The following is a 20,157-nucleotide window of genomic DNA, read 5'->3' on the forward strand; positions in this document are numbered from 1 at the left end:
GGTACCATTGAGTAGAGACAATGACACAGTAAAAATGTAAAAACTAGATCTAAATATAAAATAAAACTGTGGGATATCTAAAAAAGCCATTTTTAAGAGAAGAAGGATAGATACAATTGTTTATCTCATCAGTTTATTTTCACCTTGAATGTCCATTAATCAACAGCCGCTGGATGTGAACAACTCAATGTCAAACTGATGGAAATTTGCATGGAAGATCAGCATTGAAGCTCATCCCTACTTACCCTTACAAGACTTCTCAAGAGCTGCACCCACCCTATGGAACTCCCTTCTACTCCCCCTCAAACTCGCTCCTTCCTTCAACACCTTCAAGCAAGCCCTCAAAACACATTTCTTTAAATTGGCCTACCCCACATCTACCACACTCTAACTCTCTCAGTCAATCACCTTTTCCACAGTCCTACCTTATGTGTTCCCCCCTCCCTCTAGATTGTAAGCCTTAGCAGGGCCTCCCTCTCCCTTAGTGTGTCCTTAATTTTACTACCCCAGCAATGACACCCTTCTCATGGACCAATTCAGACTTGTTTTGACGGGTCTCTGTAAAACACATTTTATACCCCGATTGTATGTATAACCTTGTGCTATGTTGTATAACCGTTTGCTACCTCTTTGTCTGTCACTCCTTGTTGCAATGTATGTATCCCTATTTATTGTCCAGCGCTGCATAATATGTTGGCGCTTTATAAATACAATAAATAATAAAATAATACTATCTATTGGTAACTTATTTATAGAATATGATCGTGGGTCTTCTCTCTGGCCTGTAATATCCGTGGTGCAGAACATCACCTGTTTAGTTTAGACGGCTTGCATCATCCGTCTTATACAATGTAAAAAGATGTTGGCGGAGTCACCAGAAAACTTTTTGTTTTCATTATTTTGCTTCGCTGATTGATCCGGCACAAATGAATTTATCCCAGGGTGCCTGCGCTTTGCCTCAGCTCAGAAATAGCTGCTTCGCAGCACGTACATAGTATGAATTAATCAACCTTCACAGTGTGCAACTTCAGGCAGAAAATAGCAGGCTCACACTGCAGAAGATTTGTATTTGAATACGGGAAGCAGAACGTATTCATTATACGGGCACCACGGGCCTGAGAACTGCCTAACTCTACACACGTCTGACAGACTCCAATCCTTCTATCTTGCTAATAAAAATGTATCATTCGCTGGTGTTTGGCCAGTAAAACAAAATTACTGGTAAATCATTTGAATGTTTAGGTTTGTGTTTGATGCTTAAAGGACCACTATCGCGGACAAAAAGTAGGCAGTTATATAATATGACAGAACCGACAGGTTTTGGACTAGTCCATCTCCTCATGGGGGATTCTCAGAGTTTTCTTTGTTTTCAACAGCATTTCCTAAACAGCAGTTGCAAAGCCTAACTGACAAAATAGTGTGTACGTGAGTAGGGAGGCTGGCTGGTATCTTACTATGTTGGCAGTTAAACTGCTATTCAGGAAATGCTATTGAAAACAAAGAAAACCCTGGGAATTCCTAAGAGGAGATGGACTGACCCAAAACCTGTCTGTTCTGTCAAATTTTAACTGCCTTCTTCATTCCCAATAGTGGTCCTTTAAAGTCCCAAATTACCAGGTGCAGGAGGTGCCTGTTTTACGTGCTTCACCCCCCTACCCTGGCCCCCCCTGGTGAGAGAGGTTATTTCGACTCCCCTCATTGCCTGGGCTGCACCGGATTGGAAGCCGGCTACAAAATCCTCAAAATTCGGGTGCTGGCAACAGCCTGGGCCCTCAATTACTTGCAGACAAGAGGTGATTATGTAATCAGAAGGGGAATATATTTGGGATATTCCCCAAGATCATCAAGCGCGGGGAGAGATGTCTTTCTGTTCTCCTTGGGCCCAAAATGCATGCAGCCAGAACATATGTTCTACAGTAGCATCTACAGTAGAGTCCCGGTTATCTGGAATCCAACTAACCAGCAGTCTCACCCAACCAGCCAGCAATACTCGCGGTGGTGAAGGCCAACTTCTTAGGCAGTTTGTCAGCTCTGCTGTGCTTAAAGTTAACCTGAAGCCTTTTTTAAAATAAAAAAACAATACTTACCTAAAGAGGGGGAAGGCTCTGGGTCCTATAGAGCCTTCCCGTTTCTCTCCAGGTCCCCTCGTTCCTGCTCTGTTTCCCCCATTAGCAGTCTCCGATGGATGGGTTGGAGACTGCTCTGTTATGCTGCATGAGGCTTTCGAAAGACGGGCGGCTTCGTAGTGCGCATGCGTGAGTGCGCTCTTGTGCATGCGCAGTACAAAGTCACCCATCTTTGGGAGCACTCAGGGACCTGAAGACTTCCTAAGTCTCCTGCAGTGGGAGATTTGAATGGGGGAGACAGTGCTGGTACGCGGCGACCATAAGAGGAAGGGGAAGGTTCAATAGGACCCCAAGCCTTCCACCTCCTTGGGTAAATATGTTTTTTTTTATTTTAACCACTTCGGTACCAGCAGCCTCTGCCCCCTTAAGGACCAGAGGCTGCTGGTACGCTAAAACGCTGCATCCCCACGAATCGCTGCAAAAATACGCCGTACACGCCGCTCTGTCCCCGCCGCAGGCTGCTCTCTCTGCAGTCTCTATGACGGCAGAGCGATGTGCGCCGGTCAGGAGCCGCTTTCATTGGCTCCTGACCCTGTCACTCAATGTAAGCCAATGGGATTGGCTTATAGTAATGACAGGGCCAGGAGCCAATGAAAACGGTTCCTGCCCGGCTCACAGTGCTCTGCCGTCATAGAAGTGGCAGGGCAGCACATTGAGGCGGGTGGAAAGCGGCGAGAGCGGCGGTGTCGGGCGGGGACGCGCGGTGAATGAGACGTAGAGTTTACGTCCGGTCAGAACCGCATCGCCACCCGAGATTTATACTGCGGCGGTCCGCAAGAAGTTAAGACTGCTTCAGGTTTTCCACGGCTCACCCCAGGTTAATATACTTTCAATTACTGTATTTGAACATTTAATACAGAGTTCATGCTATGTATATAGAGTGGGGTATTTTGTGCTGTTGTTCTCTTAGGTCCTACACATTTAGTGTTACACTAAGCACTTTTTATTATACCGGCATTTTAAACTTTTCTCTTTCTAGATATTTGTACAATTTTGTCTTTATTGTGTATGACAGATCTCAAGTTTGGAGCCCTTTGCATTTTCCTTACTGTACGACTTGCATCTTTCCTGCCTATTTCTGGGTGGTTGACAGGTGGTGCTAAGAGCTCAGGTCCTATGTATATCTGTAGTGCTATTTTGTAATCAGATATGAATAATTTTAAGGACTAGATTTGTCTGAAACATGTCAGCTTGAGATGTCTATGGAATTTTATTATGGATACGTCCAGTAATAAAGAAGATTGACGGATAATTGCAGACCTCCTTCCTTTCTTTTGTTAGAGTGGGGAATAGTACTGTATTAGTTGGGCCTAATTTTAACATTGGGTCTCAAGCAATCAGAAAGCTCCCTTATCCAGCATCAGCCAACCGCTGTCAGTGCTGGATAATAGAGAATCTATCTATCTGTCTGTCTATCTACGGCATACAGCAAATTATGCTACATTTAGGCGCCCATCTAAAAATGGCGCAGAGAGAAAAATGGCGCGCCGTTCTGCTGATAAATGTATCATAAAAAGCTATTTACCTGTTTAATGTAAATACATTAAAACGATAAATAGTGAATAGGCAATCGGGGGAGGATGTGTGTAATATGCATACATTACCTTGTCGATGGCTCCTTCACTTCCTATTTTGTTTGCTGTAATCTTGCAGCCGGCCAATCACCATGCGGGGACTGAAACCACATGGTGATTGGCTGGCTGCAGGACTACAGCAAACTAACGGAAGAAGTGAAGGAGCAATCGGCAGCCCGGGACAAGGTAATGTATGGATATTACACACATCCTGCACCGATGACTATTCTCTCCAGTGTCCGCTGCCTCTCTCCCCCCTGACCCCCTCTGCATTTTTTAAGACTTATAAAGCTATATAGCGTTATAAGTGTAAGGCACACTGCCTGCGCCATTTTTTAACACACTTATAACGCTAAATAGCCTTATATAATGTAAGTCTATGCGGCGCCATTTTCATTCCCCTGGTGTTGTACACCATTTTTATCCGTCACGACATTGTTTATGTAAAATAATGAAATGTTATTTGTAGTTATAATTCAGTTGCTTATAGGTTATTATAATTACTTTAATATTTGTTAATGGCTTAATTCTATTTTTTCCCCATTTTTTTGCAGATTGTGAGTGTTGGAAAACATGTGAAAGGCTATCACTACATTATTGCAAACCTGGTAAGTAACGGCGCTCATTACTCTCTGCTTAGTTTCGTGTTCTTGCTGTGGCAATGGGGCAAAATCAGTATAAAATAAAAAGTGTTGCATTCATTTGGCCTTGGCTCATCATGCATCTCATTAAATTCTAATCAAAAGAGCGTTTATCATGTTCATTAGACTTTCATTATACATTCAAATAGTGTGTAGCGGTTCCGCGTCGAAGGCCTACTTATCACTGGAAAATTAGCACCTGCTTAGAACATGTCATGTGACCATGCCAAGGTCTCTTATTTTTGTTGTTGACTATATGGGGTGTAGAGTCAAAGCACACGATCCCACCACAAGTAGCTGTGCAGAAAAGAATCAAACAGGAACTCAGTTTTTTTTTGTACTTCAACATTAAAAATTGTAATAACCTCTTCAGAGTTTTGCAACAAAAAATCAATACAAGTTCTTCTCAAGCTCAAATAATGTCACTATTGTAGCCAAGGACCTCTATTCCACCGATAGAACAATAGATGATTCAATCCTTGTTAGTCCAGACAGTGCTCTTTTGCAGTAAACGTTAGACAGTCAACAAATGGTTAAACCTGCAGACACCCAGTGCTCCAACACAGATAGCACTACCGCAATTAGATACTGTATGAGTGAGGTATTGGTTAGTATCCAAAACTTAAAACGCAATTTAAAGAGATTAGATTGTAAGCCTTTGGGAGTGTCCTCCCTTCCCTAGTGTATTTCTACATGATCGTGTACTCCTTTCCTATGACCGCCTCGTACTTGTATTACTGGGCCTACCTAACCAGCCCAAAATCAAATGATCATGTATCTTGTACCCTGTTTGCCTTGTATAGCTTTGTCCCATGTTGTATAACTTTGTTACGTCGGTCATCCTTTGTATCATTGTATGGATTTATTGCCTAGCGCTGCATAATATGTTAGCACTTTATAAATACAATAAATAATAATAAATGCAGGGAGCCGAAACCGGTTGGAGCAACTAGAGAGTGGCCATCTCCAGATTTTTCAACTTTTATTGGCACTGAATAGTGCATTAAGGCGATTGTATTTTGTCTGCGTTCCTGTGATTCAGAACCCACGGTGTGAGTTTTTGTTGTAACTTGCTTATGGCATTTTTACCAAAAAATTGTGTTATAAGTTTTGGATACTAACCAGTGTCTCGCTCATATTTGGTTGCGGTACCAGTATCTGTGTTGGAGCACTGGGTGTCTGCAGGTTTAACCATTTTATGACTGTCTAAAGTTTACTGCAAATAGAATGCCCTTCCGAGTTTTATTTCTGTCTATGCTCAGTAGTGTAATTTCTTGTTATTCACCAAAACAGACGCCTCCATTGCAAACATATTTCCGGTACTGGTGACAGCCATTAAAATCAAATAGGTGAAAAAGTGCTGTCAACATTATTTTGGGTATTTGTTTGCTTGCTGGTGTCTTAAAAAATCATGTTAGTTTAGTTAACTTAGTTAACTTTGATAGTTGTCCTTTAAGTTAGAAGCAGCCATCGGAGTTCTGGGTTGGAGTGGTAGGTTGTCACTGATAAGAATGATGCAAGGCTTGTGCTAATGCAGTGATTAGCATTCCAAGTGCCCACATTTCCCAATACATGCGAAGCGCAATTAGAAAATGCAGCAAAGATAAAGGTGAAGTGTCAGAACATTAGGTCTGCCTATTTTTAGAATGCTGTGGACTTTTTTTTGTTTTATTTATATTTTTTTTTTGTGTATGTGCGGAGACCTTGATTGCTTTATTCCAGGATCTGAGACTTTATTTTAGAGAAAAGCTAAAATGTAAAAGAATTTGAATTGCAGATCCGGCATTTTAAAGTCAAATGTAATTTTCTTTGCTTTGTCATAAAATAAATCAGGTTACTTGGCATGCGGTCTTATTTGTCTGTTATATTTTTTACTAGCTCTCTTTACAAATCTCCTTGCATTTTTTGTTCTTGGGGGGGGGGGGGCAAATTGCCTCAAAGCTACGGTTTATTAGTCTAGTACATCCAAAAATGTTTGCCCCAACAAAACAGTAATATATGGTACAGCAAATGAAGAAGAAAAGGGGTGTGCGCTCAGAGCAGATGTCACCTGACTTATATACTGGTTGCCTCATGTCTATTGACTAATGAAAATGGTATAGCATTTGCAAATTGCATCTTCTTGCCAGATTATGCAGGATCTAAAACTACCTCACTTCTGTATCCTGCAGGAGTTGGCCCACACAAAATACTTTGCATCTCAACATGGGCAACGTGTGTAGGCCTTCTCATACCCCCACCATGAAGTGGGGAGCATTGCAGACACCTGCCATAGAGCACCTCACTGGCGGGGAGTGCTGTGACTGCCCCTCGGGAGGTGGTGGGGGTTGGAGGGAGAGAAATTCAGACAGCCATTGTCCAGGGGGGACCATCCACATTGCCCCCCCCCCCCCCCCCCCCCCCACACACACACACACACACACACTCCCCCAAAGGATAGATTTCTTACCTTTGCTAATTGTGCCCAGCTGCAAGATTATGCAAAATGCATATCCAGAGAGCGAACACACCAGAAAGAAGGGGGGGGGGGGTTGGCTCTTGCGATATCCTGACATTCCCAGCCTGCACAATGTTTATGCTTAGCTCAGAAGATGTGCTTCCATCTACCTGATAAATAGTATCCTTCCGCTCCACATCAGATGTGCTACCTGCCCAGGCTTGGTCTATCGTCCTCTGATCTCTGCCTTAAAGTGTACCCGAGGTGACATGGGACACGCTGAGATAAACATGCGCATGTACAGTGCAAAACATATTAATAAGCAGGCTGCTTTACTTGTTTTCTTTAGCTGCCTAAAAGAGTTAATTTCTAGGCATGCAAGTGACCGCTTCTGTCTTGTCTGTACCTTGTCGGGAATATAGTAATCATCACTAATTAGCAAATTACAGCCATAAATGTTTTCCTAGCAGAATACAACTTCTGAGGGCAGGTAGAGATAGAACAATGTCAATAGTTAATGTATTTTAACTCTTGGGGCCCAATCCAATTCCCTTTTTTCTCCTAAGTTATCTCCTGGGAGAAAATGTTTTCATCTTTTGTTTAAAATAACTTTTCAGCACTTGATTTGCAATTGAAAAGTACCAAAACGTAGGTGAGAAAGCTATGGCAAAATTATTTTCTTGCTTTCTGGTGCTTTCTGGTGGCTTAAAAGGCATTTTATTGATAAGGCGTAAAAATATTACCGAGGAGAAAACGTAGGAGAAAAGGTGAATTGGACACTTAATAGGCTGCTACTGAGCAGACACAGTAAAACATTCAGGGCTCTTTCAAACTGGGGCGGTGCATCAAATTGCCGCTCTGCTACCCCAGCCTAATGCAACCCTACCCCATGTTGCGGTACCATGCGGGATCCGCTAAAACCTGCGGCGATCTGCGTTGGCCCGGGAGTCATGTTAGTCTATGGCGACGCTGGGTTTGTTAAAAAGTTGGCGTCGTGGCTCGGAAGCATATTTTTAAAATATGCTTCCATGCATTTCCGCATACCCTGAATCAGGTAGTGACCGTAAGTGTGTGTCACCTCCTGCTTGGCTGGTGGCCAGAGAGGGACACCGCATACTAACACGGTGTTCCCTGGAAGGTCTCCAGGGAACACCGCGTTAGTATGCCGTGTTCCCTCTCTGACCACCAGCCAAGCAGGAGGTGACACACACTTACAGTTTCTGGTGGTACGGCAGTCGTGACGCACCGCATCGCTGCCGCCAATTTGCAGTGTTACACCGGCCTTAATCTACTTTTGTAAATGTTTAAATATAAAATGAACCATGGAATACCTTAAAAAGGTCATTTTAGGAGTAGGAGGATAAATACAGTTGTTTATCTCATAAGTTTATTTTTACCTCTGGGTCACTTTAGGCCTCATACACACGCAAGATTAAACTCAGCCGAGGTAGCCAATAACGACTAAAGTATACTGCAAATCAACAACCAGCAATAAACATTCAGAAAGCAGCTATAAGACCAGTCCAGAATCCAATAGTGCAACAATAGTGAAACAATGCTCACAAGCCTTCAATGACCAATCACCAATAACCAATAAAGTGCAATCAAGGCTTACCAGCCCAAATCACAAGGCTGAATAGGGATGTGTGATTAATCCCCAGGTATGTATTATGGTCCATAAGCAGGACCTTCAGGAGGTCATAGATGTCACTCCACTGGCAATATCCCTATTAGGTATAATGCAGGGCATATATGAAAACAAGGTAGTAGTCTAGACTAGTAGTCTAAGTGTAGACTGTTTATTTATATCAAAAGGCCAGTACAGATGAAACGAATGGTAAAACAAACGTTATAACTCACATGCGGGGTACTATGTCGTAGGGAACCCAAAGATTAAGCTACACTTCATATCAGTCCCAGCAAGTAGGAGGTAGTGGTGCCGCCCGTCTCCTTCCCGACTAGTTCCGCACTAGTTTTATAGGATGATGCTATAGTGTGAAACTAGTCAGGAAGAAAATGGGCCATAACATTACCTCTTCCTTGCTGGGACTGATATAGCGCGTATCCTAATCTTGTGGTTTCCTATGAGTCATAACATTTGTTTTACCATTCGTTTTATCTGTACCTGCCTTTTGATGTAAATAAACAGTCTACACTTAGACTAGTAGTCTACACTACTACCTTGTTTTCATATATCCACCGCATTGGTTATACATGATTGGGATCTGAGGGGCCTGCCTGTGGACCATAATACCGGAGCAGATGCCTGGGGATTTAATCACAAAATCAATCATAGTTAAGAAGGCAAAACACAGTATATAAAAAAGTTTACTTTTTCTTTTATTGTAACTGAACAGACCACGTACCTGCAGTATTGGAGTCTGAAGTGTGGAGGACAGCAGCTCTTGCAACTCATCCCACAGAACCTCTGAAGTGAGTCTCTGGGAAGCGAAGGGCAGAAGCACTAGCAGATCAAGCGGCGTGACGACCAAGCGCGTGACCAGGATGAATCTGCAGCACTTCCGCGGGCTGAGTACGGGTGTGCAATAACTCAGCAACCGATGCAGTAGTTGGATAGTTAGGCGACAGCGTAGTCTTGATCCTTTTCCAGAGGTCAGCAACGGAGCGGGTTCTCATATAGGCCAGGGTCGATAACAGAGCAGGTAGTCGTCCACAGCAGGTATCGGTAACAAATTGGGCAGTCGGACAAGCAGAGGTCGGTAACAAGGCGGGTAGTCGTAACAGGCAGAAGTCGGTAACCAGGCAGACAATCATACAACAGGAATTCAGGAACAAGGGCAGAGTCAGAACTCACGTCACGGGAGAACCTTCCACTTGCTGAAATACAACAGCACTGAGGCTTTGTTCTCTTTGGACTTATATAGGCCGTTTGACGCACAGCCGCGTCAATGCGTCCAAACGTACGGGTGCGCGTGCATGCGTAATTACGTCATGTACACGCGGACATCCCTCCGCAACGCGCCTGCGCAGTACACTCAACCCGCGCCTTCCGGCGCTGAGGCCAGTGTCACCGCACATGACGCGAACGGACGCAAACCGCCAAGACCCCACGCCTAATGGAGCGGCTGCCTTCCCCAGGACGCACGCGGACATCAGTTCGTGTCAGCCGCCGAGTCGGCACAGGTAGGTGACCGTGACATTTATTGATCTGAGGAAGCGGGCTGCGACCTGAGAAACGTGTTGTCAACTGTATAACCATTTGTTAAACCAGAGCTGTGGGAAAAATAATATTTGATACTCTGCCGCGGCTAGAAGGAAGCCACGGGTGAGTATCAAATCTTCGTTTTCTTGCAGCTCTGGTACACTTTAATAGGAGAACCTGAGGTGAACTTTGGGTAAGAAAACATATTCTTACCAAAGAAGAGGGAAGCCACTGGATCCTGTAGAGGCTTCCAATGACCTCCTCGCCGTGTTGCCGCCACATGCCGGGACTCTCCGGAAGATCCAGGCCATGCTCCTCTTCATGCATGAACCCAGCTGCACCTACACAGTTGCTCATGCATGAGTGGCTCCGGCTTACTGCACAGCCACGGCCATACTTGCGCAGGTCCAGAACTGCCACGCTCCTTCCTCAAGAGGTGTGTGGAAATCCGTTTTTTTCAGGGGGGTCACTACCTCCAGAGGACCAGAGGATGGTGTGGGAAGCTATTACAGAGCCCAGAGGCGTCCCCTTTCTTGGGTAAGTATGTGGTTTTTAACACAAGGCTCGGCTTGGGTACACTTTAATCTCTCCTAGTGGTTTTAGATAACCATGAGCTATCTGGATATTCTGTATACACAAGACAAGTAGTAAGTGAGATGCCAATAAGTCTGGCTTAAAGGCAAATGTCAGGCAGATTGTATTGGAACTGGCCCCATCCAGATAGTCAGGAAGTGCATTTTATTGGCCCAATTCCTTGAAATTTGCATGCAAGTCTGAATTATTATTATTTAGTATTTATAGAGCGCTAACATCTTCGGCAGCGCAGTACAGAGTATATTGTCTTGTCACTTAACTGCCCCTTAGATGAGCTCACACTCAAATCTACCATAGTCATATGTCCATTGCAGTCTAGGGCCAATTGAGGGAGAAGCCAATTCATTGGTCTGCAGGTTTTTGGGATGTAGGAGGAACCCAGAGTGCCCGGAGGAAACCTACACAGACACGTGGTGCGGGGACATACAAACTCCGTGCAGATAGTGCCCTGGCTGGGTTTTGAATAAGAGACTTAGGTTCAAGAGAAGAGTGCTAACCACTACACCACCATGACTGATTTGCACTTCAATGACCAACTCTGAAGGCCAGTACTAACAGTGTAGTGACTAGTTTCACTTGTTGCCATGAGTTGGCTCTGCAGCACCAGAAGCCAGGCCAAGCAGCCATGGTAACTCATTCCGTATTCCGTAGGCTCTCCATGCCCTTGAAGACTTTGTTCTTGGACAATGAGTACCTGAGAAAATGGCTGTTTGGAAGAGGACCCGCTGGAGAAAGAGCAATTCAGTGGCAGCATAAAAATCTTTTTAACTCTTGAGCCCTTCTCTGCACAATGGCTTTCTAAATGGAAAAACATATAGTGGGAATTTAAGAGCCTCATTTCTTTCCACGTTATTGGACCATAAAACATGCACTAGCGTAGCTTCCTGCTATATACAGTGAGAGAAATAAACAGGAGTCACCTTATTTACTTGGTTTACCAAAAGTCATAGTAGAATAAAGAATTTGCAGGAATCAGTGTTACTAGGTTTTGTAAGAACTTGGAATTGTGTTTATAATATATATATAAATATATATACAGTGGGTTGCAAAAGTATTCGGCTCCCTTGACATTTTCCACATTTTGTCACATTACTGCCACAAACATGCATCAATTTTATTGAAATTCCACGTCAAATACCAATACAAAGTGGTGTACACATGAGAAGTGGATCGAAAATCATACATCATTTCAGACATTTTTTTACAAATAAATAACTGCAAAGTGGGGTGTGCGTAATTATTCGGCCCGCTGAGTCAATACTTTGTAGAACCACCTTTTGCTGCAATTACAGCTGCCAGTCTTTTAGGGTATGTCTCTACCAGCTTTGCACATCTAGAGACTGAAATCCTTGCCCATTCTTCTTTGCAAAACAGCTCCAGCTCAGTCAGATTAGATGGACAACATTTGTGATCAGCAGTTTTCAGATCTTGCCACAGATTCTCGATTGGAATTAGATCTGGACTTTGACTGGGCCATTCTAACACATGAATATGTTTTGTTTTAAACTATTCCATTGTTGCCCTGGCTTTATGTTTAGGGTCATTGTCCTGCTTGAAGGTGAACCTCCGCCCCAGTCTCAAGTCTTTTGCAGTCTCCAAGAGGTTTTCTTCCAAGTTTGCCCTGTATTTGGCTCCATCCATCTTCCCATCAACTCTGACCAGCTTCCCTGTCCCTGCTGAAGAGATGCACCCCCAGAGCATGATGCTGCCACCACCATATTTGACAGTGGGGATGGTGTGTTCAGAGTGATGTGCAGTGTTAGTTTTCTGCCACACATAGCGTTTTGCATTTCGGCCAAAAAGTTCCATTTTGGTCTCATCTGACCAGAGCACCTTCTTCCACATGGTTTCAATGCCTTTCTTCTTGCCACTCTTCCATAAAGGCCAACTTTGTACAGTGCATGACTAATAGTTGTCCTATGGACAGAGTCTCCCACCTGAGATGTAGATCTCTGCAGCTCGTCCAGAGTCACCATGGGCCTCTTGACTGCATTTCTGATCAGCGCTCTCCTTGTTCAAACTGTGAGTTTAGGTGGATGGCCTTGTCTTGGTAGGTTTACAGTTGTGCCATACTCCTTCCATTTCTGAATGATCCCTTGAACAGTGCTCCGTGGGATGTTCAAGGCTTTGGAAATCTTTTTGTAGCCTAAGCCTGCTTTAAATTTCTCAATAACTTGATCCCTGACCTGTCTTGTGTGTTCTTTGGACTTCACGGTGTTGTTGCTCCCAATATTCTCTTAGACAACCTCTGAGGCCCTCACAGAGCAGCTGTATTTGTACTGACATTAGATTACACACAGGTGCACTCTATTTAGTCATTAGCACTCATCAGGCAATGTCTATAGGCAACTGACTGCACTCAGATCAAAGGGGGCCGAATAATTATGCAAACACCACTTTGCAGTTATTTATTTGTAAAAAAATGTTTGGAATTATGTATGATTTTCATTTCACTTCTCACGTGTACACCACTGTGTATTGGTCTTTCATGTGGAATTCCAATACAAATGATGCATGTTTGTGGCATTAATGTGACAAAATGTGGAAAACTTCAAGGGGGCCGAATACTTTTGCAACCCACTGTATATATATATATTTATTTATTTATATTGCCCTCCATCCTGCCTTATCTTTCCTAGCGGTAACCCCGAGCCTGTCTCAAGGTGAAAAAAAGCTGAAAGCGATAACCCTGAGACAGACTAGAGGAATGATTTGTGTCCACCCTTGTTTTCTTGTGTTGCCGGCATACTTTGGGGATCCTCTTGTTCTCTGCCATGCCTACCAACCATCCCGATTTCTCCGTGACTGCCTCAGGTTGGGAGGCATTGCCCCCCCCCCCCCAATCTCCCAGCAGCAGTAACGAAAGGATACAGCCACACACAGGCTGTCATTAGATCACACACTGGGTGGCGCTGTTTTGAGTTTGGGGATAGTCATTAAGTTATCTATGTTTTTGGAGGATGCAAGGAAACCACTGCAAACCAGGGAAGAACATACAAACTCTATGCAGATAGTGTCTTGGCCAAGATTCAAACCAGGGACCCTAGCACTGCAAGTCAAGAGTGCTATTTACTTTGACACAGTGCCAACCTGTTCATGACAAAACATAATTTGGGGATAAATCTCAGTTTGGATTGTTTGTCTCGGTGAAAATTGTCAAAACAGAGATTTCTCTTGTATTGGGGTGATTTCCTTCAATGACCTGCTTTGTCTCCGGGACAGATACTGAAGTGACAGATCTGCTCTTTCAGGCTCACTTCTACCACTATCAATTACTGCTGATTTCTCTAGGCCACAAATTCCCTGTAACGATAATCACTGTCATTTAACAATGAGCTTCTGACAACAGAGTGTTGTAAAACCGCTGCTGTGTCACACAAATATCCCTCCCTCTACTTCTCACTATCATACAGCGGACAGAGATTGGATGTTACACATCTCGGCTGAGTTACTAAGGCTGGAGGGGACTAAAGAACATGAGTGATCCAGCAGACCTGGATTGGAGTCTATTAGTTCCTCCTATTGGGTGACAAATGTTTGCAGTGTTTGCCTAGATCATATTAAGAATAGTCTTAAGGTTAGTAAATGTGCAACTGTAAAACTGCTGTCAAGTGCAGAATCCTTAGTGAGAAGTTGTTTTTTTCAAAGACAAAGTTCTGCGTTCAATTTTGTATTGCATAGGATAACAACTTTACATAAATTAGCAATATTTTAGAAGTACCTGACTGGCTGCATTCAATTGTTCTTATGCTAGAATAGTAAGAGATTCTTGCACAGCAATTTTCCTAACTATTCCCACTTCCTTCCTCGGTGGAGAGAGATGAACTCTTTGTGGCCAGCTCTACAGCTTAGCAATCTCCTCCACTTCCTGCGCATTTACCTCCCTGCTCAGTGTATTGTAAAGCATTCAACCCTTCCCATGCACTCTCCAGTGTGCTAATAAAAGTCACGTGTACCTGTTGGCTTGCTGTATGACACACTTTCTCGGTGCTTTTTATTTACCCTTTTATAAAGGCACATAGTAAGGTGTTAAGTATTTAAACGCTTAATAGGGACAGGAAGATATATTGAGCTGTACACTAAAACTATGAATTGGGCACCTCCAACCCTGTTTTAGTGTCTTGCCATACCTCTTAAGAGGTGATAGTTTTTTAGTTTGTCCTAAAGAACATTAGTAGTGCAACAAACACTTCCTGTAATGTCCCATACTCATGAGCTACGCTACAAATGTAGCTAGTCGCTAGCACACGGGAGCATGTGCGCGACAGTTCGGCGACAGCTCGTCACCGGGTCCCTCCGCATACACACTGCGGAAGAGGGATTAGTGGTGCGATGGAAGCTGTCGCCGACGTTCCTCCCCCCCGCCGGAAACTTCGTGCACTGCCTATTGGTTACTGTCGCTAGCATACACACGCGGACTAAAGACAGTTGCGGCGAAGTTGCGGCGGCAACTGTCGCCAGGCGATTGACCGCGACGGTTCGGGGCGCGCGCGCCCTACTCACGGGGGTCCTGTCGCCGCAACACGCGCGTGCCACGTGGTTGTGGCGACAATTGTAGCCCATGAGTATGGGGCTTTATAAACCTGGAAAACCGAGCGGGTACGCTAATTTCCTGCCTGATCAGAGAATGGTTGCAAGGTGTTGCAGCCCATCTTTGTGAGTATTCACATTCTTAGCAATTTGCATTTCTGAATCTTACATGATTCTGAATCTGCACCATTAGACTCTTGGTCTCCTTAAGTCTTTTAGATGAGCCTGGTGTTGCTACAACCATCAACATAAGCTATCTTATATTGAGCGGTAGTTACAGTACTTGCTTCAAAGTGTTTATTGTTTTAATAGGTTCCCTCCAAAAATGTATCTTAGTCTACAATGGGGCATGTGACTATGGCAGTAAATAAGGTAGCCATACATCTAGCGATGATGGGCAGATTCGACCAAGAGATAAATCTCTCGCTATTCGAATCTGATTAGAGAGAGATCTGTCATCTGCCCATACTCTGCAGGACAATTCGCCAATCAATTAAATATTGAAATTGATCCGGAATCAGCCTTGTGGCGCCGCATCTGCCACCTCGCTGGACCTACACTATCCCTCTTATATGTAATGTACCCCTCTTGGTGCTCAGTGCACTATGCATTACCTGTCCTTGTCCACTGTTTGTCTGCCTCTTTCTCCAAGCACACTCCTTGCTCCATACATGTGCCCCATGTGGTTTCCTGGCATTTGTGGGTGCGAGTGTGACGTCATACACATGCCCCCATTACTCCAGCAATCACGTCGGGCTCAGGCATGTGTATTGTGCAAAGAGTGTGGCCAGAGCCAGCGGAGGACAACCGGCGTCCACAAACAGGTAATGGATAGTGCACTGGGCACCGGGGTGGCACATTACACATCAAGGGGAAGCATTGGGGGGGTTTGTCGCATTTGACACTGGTCTCAATGTTGCTCGCCATTAACGCAACGCTCCCAATCAAGCAAGTTGGACCTACATCTTGCAGCATGCCTGACCGATTAATGCAACCAATTTCAGCCCGAAATGGTCGCATTGTCAATCAGGCATGCAGTTGGCAGCACCAATTTTCATCAGATTATGATAATCAAATCAGATGGTCGATCGCCTGCCAAGTCACCTGATCTATGGCCACCTTTAGATTGTGAGATCCTAACAGGCATTTTGAGATGAGTATACACTCAGTAAAATAATTCACACTATATACATATGAAAAGAATTAATTGTAAACTGACCCTAAGGTTAGATTGGCCCTACTGTTTGCAAATGTCAGGAACAGATGCTGCATCATCATTGCTGAGAATTAGACTGTGATGGTCTGGGTTAGATTTCTGGAAAGACCACCAAGGCCCGGGCCTTGGGTGGCTTCTGAACAGGGGCAGCTGGACATTGAAAAGGGTTTGCTATATATGGTAGAGGAGGCTGCAGATAGAAAAGTAAGACTTTAATGTGGGAACAAAACATGGAAGAGGGTAGCTGCTGTCCGAAGGAGCTGTATATGAAATAGAGGGGCTTTTGTTCATGCATTTTTTTTTATGGTAGAGGAGCAACAAGAAAGTTGGCCTGGGGTGGAAAAAGCATGATAGTGGTATTGCCTACCCAGTTCACCATCAACCATACTCCCCTTATTTTAACCTAAATAATAACCACTCGGACTACTTGGCGTTGGATGAATTTAGGCCAAAGCAGCCCATTTATTTAACCAAACATAATTAAGAACATACTTTTCCAAAAACACAGGAATATCTCAAACATCAAACTTAGCAGCATCTTCTGAGCACTGAGGTAAGGGGTCCGGAGGCACCACCTGACAACCGTGACCTTCCAACACCTCGCGATACAGCCTAAAACCTTCCCCTAGCCGCATTCTCCGGCTTGGGGGCAGCTACATGCCCACCTAAAACGACACTTCCGATGAACCGTTTCTCTTGTAGGATTTATCCGTGACAAATCTTTCACCGAATAACATCGACTTCCAGAGCCCCTACCCCTTCTGCTGCAATGACAGAATATCTTAAAATTAAACATCAAAAATTAAGGGAGGGAGGGAGCTTGGCACCTCACACTTGCCGTCCAAGTTAAGCCCCGCCTGCCCCTGACTATATCCCTCTCCTCTGCTCTGCCCAGCCTTTTCCTGCCTCCAGCCTGGGAATCCAACTCCTCCCCCAACCCCACGTCACTACCCCCTACTTCCCCAAACGGCTGACCCTATCATGCTGGGGCCTTACACACTTCGCCCTGCTCCAGCTCCAGGCCCTTCCTTAATGGTTTGTAATTTACCTGTACGTAGTGTAAATGCCGCCATTGAACTCCTATGTCTGTATTACCCCTCCATTCTCTCTTCACTCACCCGGCAATGGAAATGATAGGAGAACTGAAAATTAAATTCACGCTGGCTTCAAATGCCAGTATCACCTCATTATTTCCATTGCTGAGAGAGGGTCAGGGGAGTACGGGGGACAATGTAGGCGCAGTAGTTAACACTGATGTTGGACGTTGATGTTCGGCTTCGTGTTTGGCAGATGTCCATTTCACTCGCAGGCAATTCATGTCTTTTCCTTACTATGCAAACCATAAGAGGCTCAATCGCCACACTAGTGTGCCAGTGACAGATACGAACTTCAGAAGGTTATTAGATCAGTGGAGAGGATCATTAGGAAGCCTCTTAATAATAATAATAATCTGAACATTTGTATAGTGCTTTTCTCCTGTTGGACTCAAAGCGCTAAAGAGCTGCAGCCACTGGGACACGCTCAAGAGGCCACCCTGCAGTGTTAGGGAGTCTTGCCTTGAACTCCTTACTGAATAGGTACTTGACCTAGCCAGGATTCGAACCCTGGTCTCCCATGTCTTCCCCCACTTTGCTTGTCTACAGCTCCAGGCTGTGCTCCAGAGTGCAGGATAGCTAAGGACCCCTCATACCCTGGCAACCACTTCTACAGACAACTCCCATCAGGTCGGGGGTTTTGGGCTATCCCCACCAGAACTGCAAGGCACAGAAACACCTTTTTCCACTCAGCTGTCAGACTCCTGAACTCTTGAAACTCCCTTCCCCCACCAGGGATCATCCCCCCCTTCCTTTCCCTCCCTAAAATCGCCACTGCCCCCTGATGTCCCCATATTGTCACAATATCTTTACATTTAATTGTATTATTGTACTCCACTGTTACTATGTACTACCTACTGTAATTGTGTCTTATCCTGTCCAAAATGGATTCCAGGTACAACATGTCATACTTGGCGAATAAAAATTATTCTAAAAGTCAAAATCGCAGCAACGTGGATATGGCGCCCACTCCTAATTCTAATCAACTCTTGTGTGAATGTAGCCTTAGCAGGAGGAATTGAAATCAGTTTTGCTTTTGCACCTGCATTGTCACCCCATAGCGCTCATCATAATTGCCCTATCAGTTTGTCTGTGTTTGCCCTGTGCATTTCCAGGCTGCTCAGAGCCTCATATTCTGTTATTTTTTCTTTTACCGCTATATCTTTTTCTCTAACCCTGGGAAAACAAATGCATTTCCATGGGTAATTTGCAGCTGCGGCTCTCTCCAGCATAAATGCCTGAATTGTTTTGTGCTTCGGTACAATCACAGGGCTCAGTAACATTCCATCACTTTTACCGCATGTTACGCTTTGCAGATTATAATAAATCACAGCTATTGCAGACAGAAAAGAAAACTTTATTTAAGGATAACGGCACTTTTAGGGCCATAGCACGCCGGGTGATTGCCTGGCCGGTCCTGCCGCTAGCTGTGCGCACCACTGATTCTTTTTACTTGGCTGCTGTGTAATAGCAGATATTGTCCAGTTTGCATTATATTAATTTCATCTTCGCTAGCAGATTAGCACCGATTTATATTCTGCAGAGGTCTGAGATGGCAGCACAGGTGGGTAACTCATAGTAACGATGTAAAACATGAGAGTATGCAATGGGTAGATGCAGGTGTCCATGTAATTAAAGAGAATCTGTAATGACCGATTTGTACGATAAAAAACATACCAATCTCCTGGATCCCTCTTTGCCATTTCCGCTGCTCCCCGTTGCGATCCTGGCTTTTACTTGCCAGTTTTAGGCAATGTTTACAAACAAAAAACATGGCTGCTAACCAGGAACTGATGTGTATAAATGTATATATATATATATATATATATATATATATATATATATATACTTCCCGAACTGATGTATATATATATATATATATATATATATATATATATATATATATACACTTCTCTACAAGTGAAAGAGGCTTTATTACCCAGTTTAAATGGGAGGCTGGAAACTGCAGCCAAATAGACCAGCAGGGCTGCCAGGCAACTGGTATTGTTTAAAAGGATATAAATATGGCAGTCTCCATATACTTCTCATTACAGTTGTCCTTTAAATGGAAGCTGAAAAAGCATTGGAGAACCGTCATCAACCAGGAGCTCCCCTATAAACTGACCTATCAGGTTAAACTTCACCCTGGAACGTTTAATAAAGTCTGGAGCGTCTGGGTAGATCGAGCAAGCTTAGTTTCTGGAATTGAAATACAAATGTAAGTGTAGCGGATACACATACATTGTAAAATATGATTCCAGTTAGGGCTAGTCAGTACACAGTGCATCAGCTGGGTTGTAGAATAATTCTGCTTGTCTTTTCACTGCCCATACAATTCTATGGGGCTGTTCACAGTACTGCGTTGCAATGGATCTCGGTGTTCTAACGGTAATCACTGCATGCAGGCTTTGGCTTAAAGTCTAAGTCCAGCCTCCATTGCTGTTCACATTCATTATCATGTGTACGTTATGTAACTAACCACTGTGGACCAAGCCTTAAAGGATACGTCCGTGCAACTTAAAAAACAAAATCCACTTACCTGGAGCATTCTCCAGCCCCTGGCAGCCGTCCTGTGCCCTCGCCGCAGCTCCGGTGGCTCCCTGTCTTCTCCTCTGCAGATGCTGACCTCGCCAGGTCAGATTTAGTGAAGGCTTCTTCTGCTCTCCACTGCGCAGGTCACAAGGCCGCGCTGACGTCATCAGAACGGTACTGCGCAGGAGCAGTAGTTTCTGCGCCTGCGCAGTACCGTCCTGATGACATCTGCGCAACTACGTGACCCGCG

At 44.3% G+C, this 20,157-nt stretch overlaps 1 protein-coding gene across 7 annotated transcripts in view; it reads left to right on the forward strand.

Annotated features, from left to right (window-relative positions):
- Window positions 1–20,157, forward strand: part of GRIA4 (glutamate ionotropic receptor AMPA type subunit 4) — a 516,232-nt gene that overhangs the window by 276,677 nt on the left and 219,398 nt on the right. For all 7 annotated transcript variants that reach the window (XM_068266875.1, XM_068266874.1, XM_068266873.1 and 4 more), the window contains exon 5: window positions 4,255–4,308. In XM_068266875.1, the coding sequence (XP_068122976.1) occupies window positions 4,255–4,308 (54 nt within the window). The remainder of the gene's footprint in view (window positions 1–4,254; window positions 4,309–20,157) is intronic.

This window comes from Hyperolius riggenbachi, chromosome 2, assembly GCF_040937935.1.
Source record: "Hyperolius riggenbachi isolate aHypRig1 chromosome 2, aHypRig1.pri, whole genome shotgun sequence".
Classification (NCBI taxonomy): Eukaryota; Metazoa; Chordata; class Amphibia; order Anura; family Hyperoliidae; genus Hyperolius; species Hyperolius riggenbachi.